Source organism: Lutjanus erythropterus, chromosome 18 (genome assembly GCF_056507025.1).
Source record: "Lutjanus erythropterus isolate fLutEry1 chromosome 18, fLutEry1.hap2, whole genome shotgun sequence".
NCBI lineage: Eukaryota > Metazoa > Chordata > Actinopteri > Lutjaniformes > Lutjanidae > Lutjanus > Lutjanus erythropterus.
The window spans coordinates 10065089-10081049 of NC_139334.1; the positions used below are offsets into that span (position 1 = coordinate 10065089).

General features: G+C 38.2%; 1 protein-coding gene across 2 annotated transcripts; it reads right to left on the reverse strand.

Moving 5' to 3' along the window:
- Nucleotides 1–1253: 1253 nt before the first annotated feature.
- vsx2 (visual system homeobox 2) lies at nucleotides 1254–15941 on the reverse strand. 2 transcript variants are annotated; one of them, XM_084742140.1, is made up of 6 exons: nucleotides 15817–15941; nucleotides 9387–10000; nucleotides 8997–9081; nucleotides 8341–8464; nucleotides 3598–3778; nucleotides 1254–2267 (listed from the first exon to the last, which is right to left on the reverse strand). In XM_084742140.1, the coding sequence occupies exons 2-6, from the start codon at nucleotides 9817–9819 to the stop codon at nucleotides 1897–1899; spliced, it is 1194 nt and encodes a 397-aa protein (XP_084598266.1). In that variant the 5' UTR covers nucleotides 9820–10000; nucleotides 15817–15941; the 3' UTR covers nucleotides 1254–1896. The 2 variants fall into 2 exon arrangements, with proteins under 2 accessions (XP_084598266.1, XP_084598267.1); XM_084742141.1 differs by lacking the exon at nucleotides 15817–15941 and having other exon boundaries at nucleotides 1254–2204; nucleotides 9387–10791.
- Nucleotides 15942–15961: the final 20 nt, after the last annotated feature.

Sequence of the window (15961 nt, forward strand, 5' to 3'; positions counted from 1 at the left end):
TTTCAGTTTTCTGTCCCAGTTTGATTGATAACAGTCAGACTGAAGTTGCCATAGCTAAAAATTGAAAATCCCTTTTGAATATCACTTGGTGACTTAGAAAATGGAAACTGGACATGTTCTTCAGCTGCAGAGTGGTGAAACAAGAAACCAGAGAGATTAGCCTGTAACCACTGATGCTGGGTTCAAGACCACATGTAAGCAAGCACTTTCTTTGCTGAAGTGCTTGTTTAACAAGAGACTGAATCTTTGTCAGCTCACAGAGACTCTTTATGTTCAGCTTTCAAAATAAAATGTTTTAATGTATGATTATGCATAATTTTTTAAGTGCTCCAGTCTTTTCAGGTTTTAATATAAAACTGCACTTGCTTATTATTGTGCCATGAGTTTTCCATCACACATTCACCCTTTGATCTCAAGTATTTTACCTCTAACATTCTGCACGTGGTCAAGCATCTTTCCTAACATACACTAATCAGTGTTATTCCAACATTTCTTATTACTCTGACACACTCCAGTCCATTTTCCAGCCATCATTAATTATTGTGTGTATACTTATCTCTGTCAACAATGTAATTAGCAACCTTTTCCCCATCCAGTGACATTATGGTTCCAATCTGAGAGCCATTCAGTGCTGAGACATGCAGCAGCATACTGATAATAGTCGTCCCTTGCCCTTTGAAATTGCTCTCTGTTTAATTGGAGTAGAACTCAATTGTTCAACTCATTAGGAAGGCCCATCCGCTAACTGCGGATGAAGTGTAAAAATGTGATATGGATTACGGCTAATGCAGACACATAGACGTGTTGTAAAGCTGAGTTCAAGTGGCCTGATACAGCGTTTTATGAACAGCCTGTGGAAAACAGGAAGACTGCCAACAAATAAAGCTGTTAGACTGACTAAGTATTCAGATAAGAGGATGAAAACAGCTTGAGAGTCGGCCGGTAATAGCATCTATTAAAGTGATTTGAAATCAGGCTGAGGTCATCATACTTGGAGGGGGTGCTTTCACTCTTTTCTTGTGTCCCAAAAGCACCGGTCCCCTAGTTTAATCTGAAATTGAAGGCTCTCAACTGAGACGGATTATAGGGACTAACCCAAGCATGCAGCTGTGGACTCTGTCCTAATGAGCCCAGCCAGCAGAGCATCAAGTGACAACAAGTAGCTACTCCAACAACTTCATGTCATGTAGGACTTACACAAACGCCTCGACAATGAAATCATTTCACAGATTTAGTTTTAAAGGAAAGCAGAATAAATAGACACCAAAAATCCACATTTAATAAAAGATGATTTCTGTTTTATGCTTTGTCTTTTGAGTTATACATAATTTTCAATGAAAACACAAACATTTTTAAGACTACAAGAAGAAAACAAATTTCAAATTGTGCCTTAGTGAGAGTAGATTAATATATCAATTATATACAGCGGAATATAGGACAACAATTACTTTCTGTCTCTTAAAAGAGGACTGTCGGTGGGATCGTTCTTCTTTCAAATGTCACCATTTAGTACAAGCAACATTAAAAATGAATGCCAAGAATGAAATGTAGGCTGCTCATTGGTCATTTATAGTCCTAATTAATGTCTTTTACTGGATAGTCTTTCACTCATCTGGCTCTATATATAACTGTGGGATCTATATACACCAATATTAACACTTTTACTCCCACTCAGTCAAATCCTTTCTACTGTGCATGAGCAACAATGTACGTTTGGTGGAAGTAAATCAGAAAAAGTGCGTTTGCATCTTCTGTGCAGAGCCAGTTGAGTTTTCTTCTCAAAGAAGTCCAGCTGCAGGCCAGTTTAGAGACGTCAATGGACAGTGAGTGATGTTGGGTAAGTCCCTCCCTACACAGGCCACTGTATTCACTCAGTCCTCGGGAAGGTGATAGTCTCTATGGACTTTTCTCCTCCTCTGCTGGACTCAGGGGATCACTGGCTTTCTCCTCCTGTTTGCCCTCCAGCAGTCTGTCATGATGAGAAACCGTCCCCAGCACTTTGGCACTGTGCTCCTGTGCCTTGGCCCTGAGTGCAGCAATGCTGTTCTCCCTCAGTTCCTCTTTAGAAATGGTGGACTTGCCTTCTGACCTCCTCTCGTCCGCCTCAGCCTCCTCTGCCCTCTGAGAGCTTGGCTGCTGCTGGGGAGCGTCACACTTCCCTGTTGGCGGGGGAGCTGCTGCCTCTGCGGATTTTTTGTGCATCCCTGCAAAGAGTTGCGGGTATTCAGATTTAGAATAGCGTCTGTTGATTGGTAAGCCATCTTGGACTGAAAATAGCAAGCAAAAATAGTTCTGGTTTAGAATATAATGTTTGAATAGATGATGCATGACCAGCGTAGAGGTGAAAATATTTGTAATGCAAAATTTTCTCTATGTAGGATGATTTTTTTCCTTTAAAAGGTCATGCTTAGGAAATTGAGCCATCCTAAGTCACGCCCCTTTTTTTTTTAGCTATGCTTCAATAACAGTTGAGCAAATTTGGTACTCAGGAGAAACTTTGAGAATTTTCTCCTTTCCTCTTTCCTGCACTATGATATGTTCTGGGCTTGTCTATGTTGAAAAAAGTATTTTTTGAAAACTTTGCTGGAGGGCCTATAAAAGCTACATATAGTCTCATCTTAATTTATCTAATATTAGTAAATGCTAGCTAGCTAACTGGCTACCTGACGATTGATGTAGATTAGCTAGCTAGTCAGCAAGTGTTTTACTAGCATTAGCTATGAAATATAATGAACTAGCCGACGACTGATGAAGATGTTGACGTAGCCAGCTACTTGGAGTTTTGCTACAGAGCAAAACACTAGCTAAGGTCATAAATGCTGCCTCCCCAGTGTTAATAGATCATGGACCAAACTAAAAATTCATTTTTCCCAAAGATGGTTTCTGTCTTTTTAGGTAGCTCTTATCACAGTGGTGTTTGTGAAAGGCTTTGCTTTTCAGATCAGTTGGGTTTGAATTAGTTATTTCATGCTATAAAAAGGGGGTTTCACTTGAAAGTGTGACTCCAACCCTGATCACTGTCGTGCACACTCCAAATGACATCACCAGCACAAGATGGCAGCACCCGTATCAGGGATATTTTGGCTTCAGTTATGTTCAGTTATTTACAGTCACTGGCTTTGCTACAGAGCAAAACTCTAATAACTAACTAGCTAACTATTGATGTAGATTAGCTTGTTAGTTAGCTTATGTTTTAGCAGCATTAGCTATCAGGTATATCTGGCTAGTTAACAAATGATTAGCTGGTTGGTTAGTTAGTTATACTTTTGCCACAGAGAAAAACATCAGCTAACTAGCCAATTTATTATTTTTTTTTATTTGGTTTTCATATTTAAGTACAGGACACAAGAAAGGAAGAAATTTGACGGAGGTTCCAAAGGGGGCGGGACTTAGGAATGGTGACTTAGTGCATCTTCCATGCCTGCACTCAGTCCATCATTGTCCCAGTGACACGCTTCAATCTTTTTATGATTATGCATGAATAATTTGATGAATAGCCACATAGAAAATGCTGTACTGTTATTACTGAATCATGTGGTAAATATATGAGTTAATAATTCTTAATATTTGGAAATACAGTTAGACATAGAGCCTCACCGAGCAGCCAGGGGGCGCAGGACTCCATGATGCCATCCTTGGCAGACTTGAGGATGGACTCTGGCAGGGGGATTGAATGCCTCACCATGGCTCCATACAGCCCATATTCAGCCATCACGGTGCTACGGCCCCAGCATTTCTCCCTCTTCCTCCACTTGGCTCTGCGGTTCTGAAACCATACCTGCGACAGGAAGACAAAAAACACACAGATAATAGTGTGTCTGGATCTACAGTGGTTTTCCTGAAGAGCTTAGAAAATGGCTGTGATAAAACTAAATAAGACTGGTGGCCCTGATAACTTTAACTGCTACAGACTGGATGATGAGAGAAGTCTCAGTCATTTGTGAATGGCAGAAGTGGAACAACCTGAGGTTAGTGGTCTGTACACAGATAATGAGTTAATTCTAGGATTAATTTATCTTATAAAGGGATGCAAACAATCCAATAGCAACTTGCAATTTATATTTCCTTATGTGTCTGAGGGCCAGCAGAGGTTCCTGAGTGGGTTGTAGAGTCCTCAGCAAAAGGACAAATATTGATTGTAATTTGTAGTGATCCTAGTTAGATCACTGATTGACTATGAAGATTTTTGTTTTAAATCTTCAAACAGGGGTTTCATTAAGACAAAATCTTGTCATAGTGGGGATCTGTGGTCTTATGTCCATCTTTGCGGAGGTGCTTTTGGGAACCCGTGTTCAGAGGAGCAGAGGATATGGCACCAGAATCCAAACAGAAAGAATAAACAGCAACTTCCAACCCCAAAATGTATTCTTATAGCTTATAATTGATGTAGCGTTAATAAAAGATGTATTAATCATTAATAAAGCAAAGATGAAAACACAAAAAGCCAAAAATTCCTCAAGTCTAACAAACATTAGATTTAAGTCATTTTTTCCAGGTAACTATAAACTGTACTTGTTGGGAAAGTATTTAATTATATTAAACAACCTAAAATTACACACCAAGGCTACTACTACTTTTCCTGAAATCATACTGTTAGGTTGTTGGAGAGCAACATTTTGCTTTTGGGTGAAGCAAATAACTGAGTTGGAAAAATGGAAACTTTTGAGCCAACTTGCCTTGAACTTATTAAACTTAAACTTCTGACTAAAAGCAGTTGTTTCAATCTACCTTGTGAACTTGATCTGAAAAAACTTAATTAATTAATTACTATTATTATTAATTAAGTACTACTCACTGTAACTTTGCCTGGGAAACTGTAAACATTGGCTTGTTTCATCTGATTTAACAGAGAATCCACCTGGTGGCAGGCGTTAAGTATAATAATACAGAAATAGCCAATCTTCTCATGGATGGTCTTGTTAAGTTATGTAAGTCACATAGAGGCATCAGTAATAAACTGAGACTGATTCAAAACCAGCAATTCTAATTCTTTGAATTAGCCTTAATTAATTGTAATAAGATGTGAACACTTAAAATTTCTTTAGTTCTATTAACCCTCACTGGGATTTTCTTTCTTTTGTGTTTATTAAACTCATAATTTTTGGTTAATATATACTTAACATGAAATAATGTGTTTTTATGCTTAAAATTATTCAGTTTTCCACGGGGTTTCTGTTTATCCCTTCTATTTGGATTTTAGTCCATATCCTCTGCATTATCCTGACTTACTAAGAAGTGTAAACCCAATACTATTTATTAATGCATTACAAACACTTTTACACCGCTTTGTTAAATCCTCGATTCTGATTGGTCAATTACAGCATTCTGCGGTCTTTTATTTCTGAATAGCAGACTGTTGCTATGTATACCAAGCTGTTGCTATGAACAACAGACCATTGGTACGGACACAGATTCTGATCATGGACTCTGCAGGAGCAATAAAATAATTTTGTAATAAATAAAATCATTTTAAAATGAATATTTTGTGTCAAATTATTGATTTTTAAGCAAGTAGCCATGTAATAAGCAGGATAATGTACAGTGAGCAGATCATTATTGCAAAATAAACCCCTTCAGTTCACCAGGGTTTATTTCACAACACTGACCCGCTCACTGTACATTATCCCTTACTTAACTGCATTATAAAAAAAAAAAGATTATAAACATCATCAGAAGGGATTTTTCACAACCTGACAACCCAAAAGCTGTTATTAAAGTCATCTAACTGACCTGTAAAGCTTTAGTAAATCGTGAATTAACCATAGCTAAAGCCATTAGTTACAACATTTTAAAGGAAAGTTGCCTGAAAGTTCAATTTCAGCATTTCAGAAGTTATTTTAAAGACGACCTCTTTGGGAATCTCTGGTGTTATCCAAAGTAAGTTAAGAAAACGAGTCCTGTTTGGATGCAGTCCATTGATTTCCCATAAGCTGCTGGCTACAGGTGTGAAGGATCTCTGCCTCCTGTCAGAGCTGATCTCCAGCTACCTGCTGCAGCGTTATAGATGGTTTGACACATCAAGACACTTTACTTGGCCACAGCCAACAACTGCTTATAAGGCCCTGCAGGCTATCTGTCAGCCCAGAGAGAGGAGAGGGGCTAAATTGATTGTATAGCACAACACAGGATTGTTAAACACTCCACTTAGGGGCAGCAGTGAGGAGAGGAGAGGAGGAGAGCAGGGGGTCTGGGAGAAGATTCAAGTGAGGGGACAGATATTAAATTGAAAACGATCAACCCGTTTTCAAGTTTTTTTTCTCTCTCTTTCTGGTAATTCTGATGATAACCCTTATTTCATACAAGATACTTTTTCTTTTTTTTTCTAATGAGAAATTGCTTCTCTGCCCCTCAAAAGGAGCCAGTGTGGAAGCAGCGCAGGAGGAGTGACCCTGGGGCACGCCGAGGCTGATTGAAAAATAAGTTAATTTCAGGCCCAATCGATGGCGGGCAGGCGGGCAAATATCACGGGAAATTAAACTACCGGGACTCGGGGGAGCAGCGCTATTGACCCGTGCTAATAAATTCAATGTAGTTATTTCATTTGAACTCCCTGCGCCTCTCCAGCAGCAGCAGCCAGCAGACAGCAGCCTCCCTCCAGGAGCTCGTCTGATTTAACTAATTACACTCAATGAGAAAATTGGGTGTTAATTTTATTTAGGATAGGAGCAGGCCCCGGCTCTTATTTATTTATTTATTTCCCTTTTATTATTTATTCGCGGCTGTACTGTTGTAATGAGAATGAGATTAAAAGGCGCCCCGGCAGATGGATGGTCCAGGTCACACTGCAATCTTCTTCCGCCTTGATAGCTTGATTAGGTCGTTAGCGGCTCCTTCTGCGAGAACAAATTGTTTCACATCCAACTGCGCCTGATGAGAGATTATCTATCCTGGCTGCTGCTGGAGAGGATGCTGCTGCTGCTGGAGGAGGAGGAGAGGAGGAGAGGAGCAGGCTTTGTTCAGACAGGAGGGGAGCAGCTGATCGATTTACAGGAGGCTCACTTACAGACCATCTCCCCTTAAACACGAGGCAGCAGGCGGCCTGTGCTCAGATATTACAGCAGCTTATTAACGCTGATGGGAAACATTACAGGTGCATATTCATAAGGAAATCTATAATATTCGCAAAATTAATTAGGTTTATCATTTCAGAAATGTATCAGTTATGTTATTATTATTTTTTTATTAAACGAATAGTCTGATATGATGTCAGGGTGGAAAATTCACTTTTTAATATTTGAACATCTACATCTCATTATTTCGTGTCTGAAATCTAACAGCCACGTTCATATTTTACCAGCATTTGACTGGTGACTGCAGGTTCTAACTCTGTGTGATGCATAAATTGCTATGTGTCCAAAGGAATGTTATTAAATCGAATCTTTTAAAGAATTAAATGAGCAATATAAGACACTATGATTTCACTGTTTTTGGCTTGGGGTTTCCAGGCTTTATTTGCATCTGAAAGAGCTAAAAAAATAAATAAATAAAAAATTTTAAAATCAAACTATGCTTTTTATCGAATTATTTGTTTAGATAATTTTACGGACCTATTTGAGTATTTTGCTGTGTACATAGCCAAAAAATAAATAAATAAATAAATAAAACGACCAGTATATGTTTATTAAATAAGTGCCTTTATTTGCCTTTCAGTCGCCAGGCATTAGGCCTATATATTTTGCATCTGAAAGGGAACATATATCAAACTATGCTTTATTTTTAAAATTTTTTTGCGGACCTATTGAGTATTTTGCTATTTGTACATTGTCAAAAAAATAAAATAAAATAAAATAATAAAACGACCAGCATAGGCTTACTGTGTAGTGCCTTTATTTGGCTTTCAATTGCCAGATATTATGTATAGAATTTGCACCTGAAAGAGATTATAGATCAAACTATGAACTCTGAACAAACTAATATTTTTACATTTTTAAAAGGCTACGTTTACGGACCTATGAGTATTTTTGCTAATTGTAGCCAAAAATAAAAAATAAAATAAAATAAAACGGCCAGCATATCTTATGTCTGTAAAACGCATTTTTATAGGAAAATCTGAGTAAAAGTAGTACCCTAAAACATCTTGACGTATTCACGAACTGAGACATTTTAAATATAGTTTAATTCATGAGTTAAAGACTGTATTTAATTAATACAGGTTCGATATAATGGAAACAAAACATCCCTTGCACCCATAAAAACTGTGTGTACGAAAAAAAATAATAATAAGCAGAATGTGGGTGTAAAGTGAAACTTTCAATTGAATAATGGCGGATTATTATCATTATTATTATTACTATTATTATTATCATAAAAACACACGGTAGCAGAAAGCATCTGTATCACCTGTATTCTGTCTTCAGGGAGCTCTGTCTTCATGGCCAACATCTCTCGGGCATAAACATCCGGGTAGTGCGCTTCATTAAAGGCCTTTTCCAGCTCCTCCAGCTGATATGAGGTGAATATGGTCCTGTGGAAAACGAAATCATTTCAAATATTTGAACATATTGACTAGAATATATTGCATCCTGTAGAAATCATTCATCGTGTTTCAAATTAAAGGTATGAACAATTTAATTTTAATTATGATAAAAATAAAAAAAAATGCACAAAGTAAAACATCACCTAATATAGGTAATTTCCAGAAATAATAGGCACATTTATACATTTACTATTTTATTTTTTATATTATTATTCACGTTCATGGCTGAAAAAAATGTAGCAAATCAAACCTTGGTTTGGTTTGATTTGCTACATTTTTTTTTTTTTGAATGCCAGGCATTCATGCCAGTAATAACAGAAAATACATATAATCTGTGGCCACTTTGTAGTAAATTATTTTCAGTAAGTGAACACGTTTATTATCTGTATCAATGAGGCTGCAATAAAAACACAAAAAGAACAGTTACCATTGCACACGACGAAATAGTGCCTGTAAATGAAGCTAATAGCCATAGTTCTGCCATTTATTCAGCCACTATTAAGCAGAGATCATCACTAACCGGTGGCGTCTTTTCTTGCGTTTCTTGCTCTGACTTATTGATGACTTTGTGAGTTTTCGTTCATTTGAAGATAAATCCTCGGAGTCTAGATTAAAACAAGAAGAAAGCGTTAAAGTTAACATATATCCAATAAAAAGAAAAAGGTTAATATAGGTATATAAGAACGTTTTTAAAATGTCAGAACTGTTGACACTGACATAACACTGCTATTTTTTTTTTTCAGTCCATTATATTTGAATTATTTTATTTACACACAACAGGCATAATAATAATAATAATAATAATAATAATAATAATAATAATAATAATAATAATAATAATAATGCACAGCGGGCTGTACATATCTGTTGCAGTGAGATGAGTATATTCATGATGTTATTTGCAGCTGACCTGAGCTGGCGGACTGGCTGGTGTCCAGCGGGCCCTTGTTGGACCTGCTGTGGGGCTGCAGGTGAACATCTTGTGCGTCCGTCAGCACCGTCTCCAGAAACGCTGGTTGGCTGTAAAACGACGGAATTCCTCCAGGGCCGATTAATCCCATCCCGACACCCACACCCACACCAGCGGGGCCCAGCAGCGACCTGGCGGCGATCAGGTGCGCCCCGGCCGGCAGCGAGCCCAGCGGGGTCCTCGGGGCCGCGGACGGCTCCTTGTTGAGCCCCAGGATCTCCTGGATGCCGAAGCCGGTGCACCTGGGAGGCGGATGGGTCGCGCTGCTCTTCGGCTGGTGGCTGTTGTTGTTAGTCCCTCCATTCGCACCCAGAGAGGTTTTCTCCGACAGGTTTAAACTTTCCGACAGCACGGAGCCTTGTTTCCCCGTCATGATGTCTTCGATGCTAAAAGGCCTTTTTCCTATTACACCTTCGTCTTCCAGGAGGGTCCCCAGTGCATGATCCTCCGAATAACACACAAGAGTCCTTTAGAAAATGGTCCTTTTATCCAACAGGTCCATCCCAACAAGAGGCAGGAGCCAGCAGCCAATCAGCTGCAAGGATTCAGGATTCCTGTGGATCATGGATGCATTATACGCCCTCTCGGATACATATCTGCATTTTTCCTCGGGACTGTATGGATAAACGCGGAGGGCATTTAAGCTACAGAAAGAAAGAAAGGGAGCAACGAAATGACTTTTTTTTTTTCCAAGGCTGCAGGTTGTAGGAGGAGAGGCGAAATACTGAGAATTAAAATTAAATTAAAGAAACTGGAATTAGACATTAAATATTACATAGATAAGGAACTTAAAACATTGCACCATTAGATTTCCTTGTTTAAGTTATTATAAACTCACTGCTGATATATCATGTCTTATATCATTTTTCGTTCGGAAATCAGGCCTAATTAAATATTTCACACCTCTTACTTACCTTTGAAATGCTGAAAATTACCTCAATCTCCTAGAATATATCAGTATGTATTTGCCTTTTACTGAGTGGTTTTCACACACTCTCTCTCTCTCTCACACACACATATAGAGAGAGAGCCAGCTATGATCTCCCAACCACTGGCTCACACGGATGGATAATTGATCTCCAGATGCTATGGGAAACTCATCACACGCAAAATCAAAGGCCCTCCCAAAAACGACAGCTGGACGATATGGACCCACGGTGTGTGTGTGAGAGAGAGAGTGTGTGTGTGCAGCACGGTCCTGCACAGCCTTAATCTCACAGCAGCAGCAGCATCACAGGCTACAGAGCAGATTAAATCACAGAGATATTTCCTCCGAGGACACAGAAAATAATATAGGCCACAAGTGTAAGACTAATAAATAATTAACTAACAGATTATTAAATCGTATGTAATTATTATTATTATTATTACAATAATATAATAATAATAGGCAGAGAACCTTGACTAATTAAAACTCAACTAAACATTTGGACATTACACTGAATAATTGCTAATTATGGATGCTGTGTCATGTCCGGCCTAAAACATTAACTTAAGTGAAATTATGGTAAATGTATTGATATTTTGAGTAAATTCACTGGATTTAGTTTTCATCAGTCTTTGCATGTTGGCCTGATTTTAGAAATGTGAGATTTGTTGTTTTGTAACATAACTGCAGAGAGAAAAAAGAGAAACATGCTTAATTTGGGTTGTGTAATTATTTTAACAACCCATAATTTATTCCAAGAATATTAAAGATGCAACGAACCTTTGTTCTTGTTGTTTCAAGCACAAAATGAGAGTGTTGAGGGTTAAAAGAAAGGAATATTTTCACTATCATCAAGCTAATTTTGACATATGTGTGCTAAAAGTAAAACTCGTGGAGCGATACGGCTGCAAAATATCAGTATCATGACAGACATGGTCTTAGATTTTGTTACATCATGATATGCCATGAGTGTTGTGTTTTTCTGGATTTAAAGACTGTGCTACAGTGAAGTGATTTCATTCTGACTCTTATTTAACAAAAATCTCATTGTGTTAATATTTTGTGAAACTACCGATAGCCGCCCTTGTTGCAATATTGATAAATACTATTGAGATATTGGTCAAAAATATTGTGTTATTTGTTTTTGAATTTGTTGTTGTTTTCCTGTTTGTATATGGCATGATTTTAGTGTTATTTACTGGCATGAATTTGTTTGTAAAGAAATTTAGACAAAAATAAAGAATTGTCATATTTTGTATGTGTGTGTGTATAGTGTCTTCCAACAGATTTAATTTCCATAAAGTGATAGTGATAATACAAAAATAATTGAATAAGGAAAGTCTAAAGTAGAATTACAAATAAAAATACATATTACATGAATTACAGAGGAAATTTAAAGGCAGATTGCAACTCTATGAACTGTAACTGTGACAGAAGACAGATCCACCCAGAAAAATCACATTTTATATCAAACTGTATGAAATGAGCCGCTGTTTAAGAGGGAGAAAAATATTGCTGCTGCAATTAGTAGCTGGCCAGTTGAAACTAATTAGGGCCTATTTAGTGGAAATTCTATTAATGAAGAAATCAATGTTATCAGGATATGCTAATGACACCTCAGCCTGTTGGGGATCAAGTCATTTATTAACATGGAAGGGTGTGAGTCAGGATGATCCGTCAATTACAGGCAAACTTACTGCCCCCTCTCACTCCATCATCACTTCTGCTGCAATCTATACCTACAGGCACTTTTTTGTTTGTTGATAGTGCAACACGTCTCCTCTCTGTATGGCTTTTTAATAATCCATCTCCTGTGAAAATGGCTGCATGCTGATTTACATGCAGAAGAGAGAGGACGCCTAATAAGGCTCTAGATTAAGGGAAGATTTAGTTCAGTCACTCGTGTAGATTGGGTTGCCCATCAAAGACCTGCAGGATCTGACGGCTGCAGATTAAAAAGCAAACAGCTGTTTGGAATTTTTTTGTTTATCTGCCCAGAGCCTCCTTTCTCTGCTCCCTTCACTCCTCCTGTTCCTGCCATCAGACTTTTTAAGGCCTGAGGCAAAAATTAGGAACAAAGTGTCCTCAAATTTTCACTTTAAAAAATTAACTCTTTGTTTTCTTGTACAAAGACAAAAAAGTTAAGTGTCTGGGCAGCCTTAAAATGAACCGACAACTCCTCCGTCACAATGATGAACATTACAAATAAATTTGATTTGCTTTTACGTTTTCTGTTTGAAAAGACAGTTTGTCATTTCACGCAAAGAACTCATGTCTGACGCTGCTCCTGTCAGAGCTACTTTGTTCCAGCATTAGCACTAACAACCATTACAAGTTTTTGCTATCTATGTTTTCTTCAAACTATTAAAACGAAGAAAAGTTTTAAATCTCAGACAATGTATGCAGGGAAGTATGCTGATCATGTTTCTTAAGAAACTTAATTAATTGAGTTGACTGAAGTCTGGTACATTCATTTGACTAATTTCAAGTCAGAAGACTTCAAGTTGGAAGAACTCGAGTTTATGATTACTTTTCAGAAAGAAGTAGAAATTTTAAATAGAACTTATCTGAATAAATAAAACTTGTATATTTACATTACAGTTAATGAGAAAAGATTAGTTTATTCCAATAAATTCCTGAACATTTTTTTTTTTATTTTACAGTGAGATCAACAGTGATGCGTGTAACCTTCAAACAGGTGTATGACTGCTCCAGGCCAAAAACTCATAAGCAGCTGTAAGCAAAAACCGCCCACTGTAATGAATATCATATTCAGCTGATGTGACTGGTAAAGCCTGAAATTCATTTGTTATAATGAATAAGCAGACAACTTTTCTTTTGCAGGAAGGTCAGAGCAGAAATATAACTGAATGTATTAACATGAATATATATGAGGAACCATTTCTCAGCTATCATGGCATGAACTTTTCACTCATGCAACATTCGATATTTCTTTTTTTATCAGGTTGATTTAAGTGGTGTAAAACTCCTCATCTGCTGCTGTAGTGCTGAATCAAGCTGCACCCTCCGTGTTGAAGCAGGGTGCAGAGGCAACTTGATGACAGCACACATGTAGAGCCGAGTCAGGGGAAAAACTAAAGCACAGCCAGAGCCTCTGCTTTCCCAAAGCACTTGCAGGGCGTGATGTGATGCGATGCCTCCCCCAAATCCCTCCTCCCCCCCTTTTCCCCCAGTAGGCAACAGAAAGAGTTTGCAAGCCCCGCAGCTTTCTCATGGCTCCTCCACAATGGCATGTTTGGTAGCTGCCCGTCGGCATTGCTTAATTAGGCGAGGAGTTGATTAATTTGCACTAATTGACAGCTAATTTAAGGACTCAGGGCACATCGGATTGACGTTTGTCGGGGCACAGAGGCTATGTGAGGTCAAAGCAACACACTGCGGAGGGGTGGGTGAATGGATGGATGGATGGATGGATGGATGGAGCTCTCTCCATATGGATGACCAGCCCTGTAGGAGACTGACCCGTTTTTCTTGAGGAGGCAGTTTGGCTGGAGGGTGACAGGCAGCCACCAGTGCGTGCAACATACTGCGGATGTCAGGTTGGTTACTACGTCAACGCTCAGCAGACTGAGTGTTCATCAGTCAGCAGCAACAAGTGTCCACATGCGACCTGACCAATGACAGCAAGGTCAGGGCTAAATGTTTGGGAAAATGTACAAGTTGAACATTTTATACGAAATGTACAGGGAGACAGTCCCAGGTGAAAAGTAGTAGGCTGTAGGTCTATCAGAAATACAATTTAAGAATACAAAAGTTATTGCAAGTATACTTGTACATTTTGCATAGTTTGAAGTATATTTATAGTCTACTTCAAAGAATTGTACTTTAAAACATATGTCATTAAATTCAACTTCAGCGTACTACAATGTAGCTTACAAAGTAAATTGTTCCGATTTAGCACATCAAAGCACTTCAAGTGTACTGATGATGGCTGACTACAAGTACACTAAAATGTAATATATTTAGAATATTTATTTTTCAGTAGTTGGCTATCTGCTCTTTTATTGCACTACATTTATTTGACAGCTATTGTTACTTTACATTTTAAGGTATTACATCCAAAACATACGCTCACCTTTAAAATATGTTGTATTGTGATAGACTGAACTCCCAAACAATATGTAAAAAGTTAAATTAGCTCTACCTAAAATGCTACCTTCACATGGAGTTACTTACAGTGATACTCTGTGATATATATTAGACTACCACAACACTGTAAGGATCATTTTCCTGCAATACAAGTTTTTTTTACTTTACATATGGGCTACTTATCATTTTACTTGAGGAGCCTAACATTTTTAATGCAAGAGCATTTTTAACTTTTAAGGATGTGAATATTACCCCCAGTAATGCTTTTACAACCCAAACCACAGTTGGGTTGCCAGGTTTGATATTGTTTATCTTTCTACTTTCTCAACAAACAAGTTATAAATGTTGACAATGCATAAATAAATACTTTTCAATTTGTGATGAGCCATCAAGTCTGTTGTTACAAATGATAATAAATCATTTCTTACAGGGGTGACTGGGGGCTGTTTAAGCACTTTTTGCATTTCTGTTATTCAGAGACAATTTGGACTAGACCAGCAAAATCTTTATATATCAAACTTACTGCTGTCTCTTAATTACGCATACCATTTAAAGATGACATAGGTCTATTGCTCACAATATGTTTTTGAATGCAAGGAGTCAGACGTTACAACTGACCACAATCCACTCTAGCATCCTGCTGATTGAAGACTTGTTGCAACAGTTGCCTGTTGCAACTGTCCCCAGTCTACCATATTTTTTGCAACAACTCAATCAAGTCTAATGCTGATGCCAATATAGACAGGCCAAAAATATTTTTAACCATTACATCGGTTGTGCTCTACTTCTCATGTATCCATAGACAAGGCTACTTAAATGTGTAACAGTATACAAATCTTCAACAGTATTTCCTAATGGCCCATATTGTATTTTACAGAATAATTTGTCAGTTTATTGGGTTATTAATATGATTTGGGAGTCTAAACTTTTGTTAGTGTTTGGATCAGTTATTGTGCTTTTCTATAGCCTGTGTTAAAAAAAAAAGAAAATAAAGAAAAACTACAAACTACAGTATTTGGACGCAGCTAAGATTAAACATGCTCTCTGGCCCTCATCTTCCTGCTACCAGGCCATGCTGTGTTCAAGGATCCACACACTATCTGAAATCTGCAGACCTGTTAAATAATCCATATTTTTCTTTAGGGGTGAACCAGGGTCCGTGTGAGAGGCAGGGGGTGAAGCCACTGAGGCAATGGCGGCCTCTGTCCGTGTGAATCGGAAAGACGATTAGGGGCTTATTAGCGGCCTGGGGAGAAGTGTAACTTGTTGGGAGTGAGCGGCCAGAGCCCCAGCGACATCTCCAGCCGAGAACAGTCCGAGGCATTGTCTTACCTAATTATGGCGGATGGACTTCTTTTTGTTTCCCATTCGGCATGCCTGTCTGATTCTCTTTTTGCCCGGCCGCTTGCTCCGACGAGGCCGAAGTGTGCTAATTAGAAAAGAAATGGTCCTAGTAATTATGTCAACTCTCATTAAC

Bases quoted from the DNA above. Each gene is read 5' to 3' on its own strand.
- vsx2 (XM_084742140.1), bottom strand. From the start codon at position 9,819: ATGACGGGGAAACAAGGCTCCGTGCTGTCGGAAAGTTTAAACCTGTCG. The intron at 9,082-9,386 runs GTCAGCTGCAAA...GTTTTAATCTAG, and splicing joins CAGCCAGTCCGCCAGCTCAG to ACTCCGAGGATTTATCTTCA. The intron at 2,268-3,597 runs GTGAGGCTCTAT...TGCTATTTTCAG, and splicing joins CTGCGCCCCCTGGCTGCTCG to TCCAAGATGGCTTACCAATC.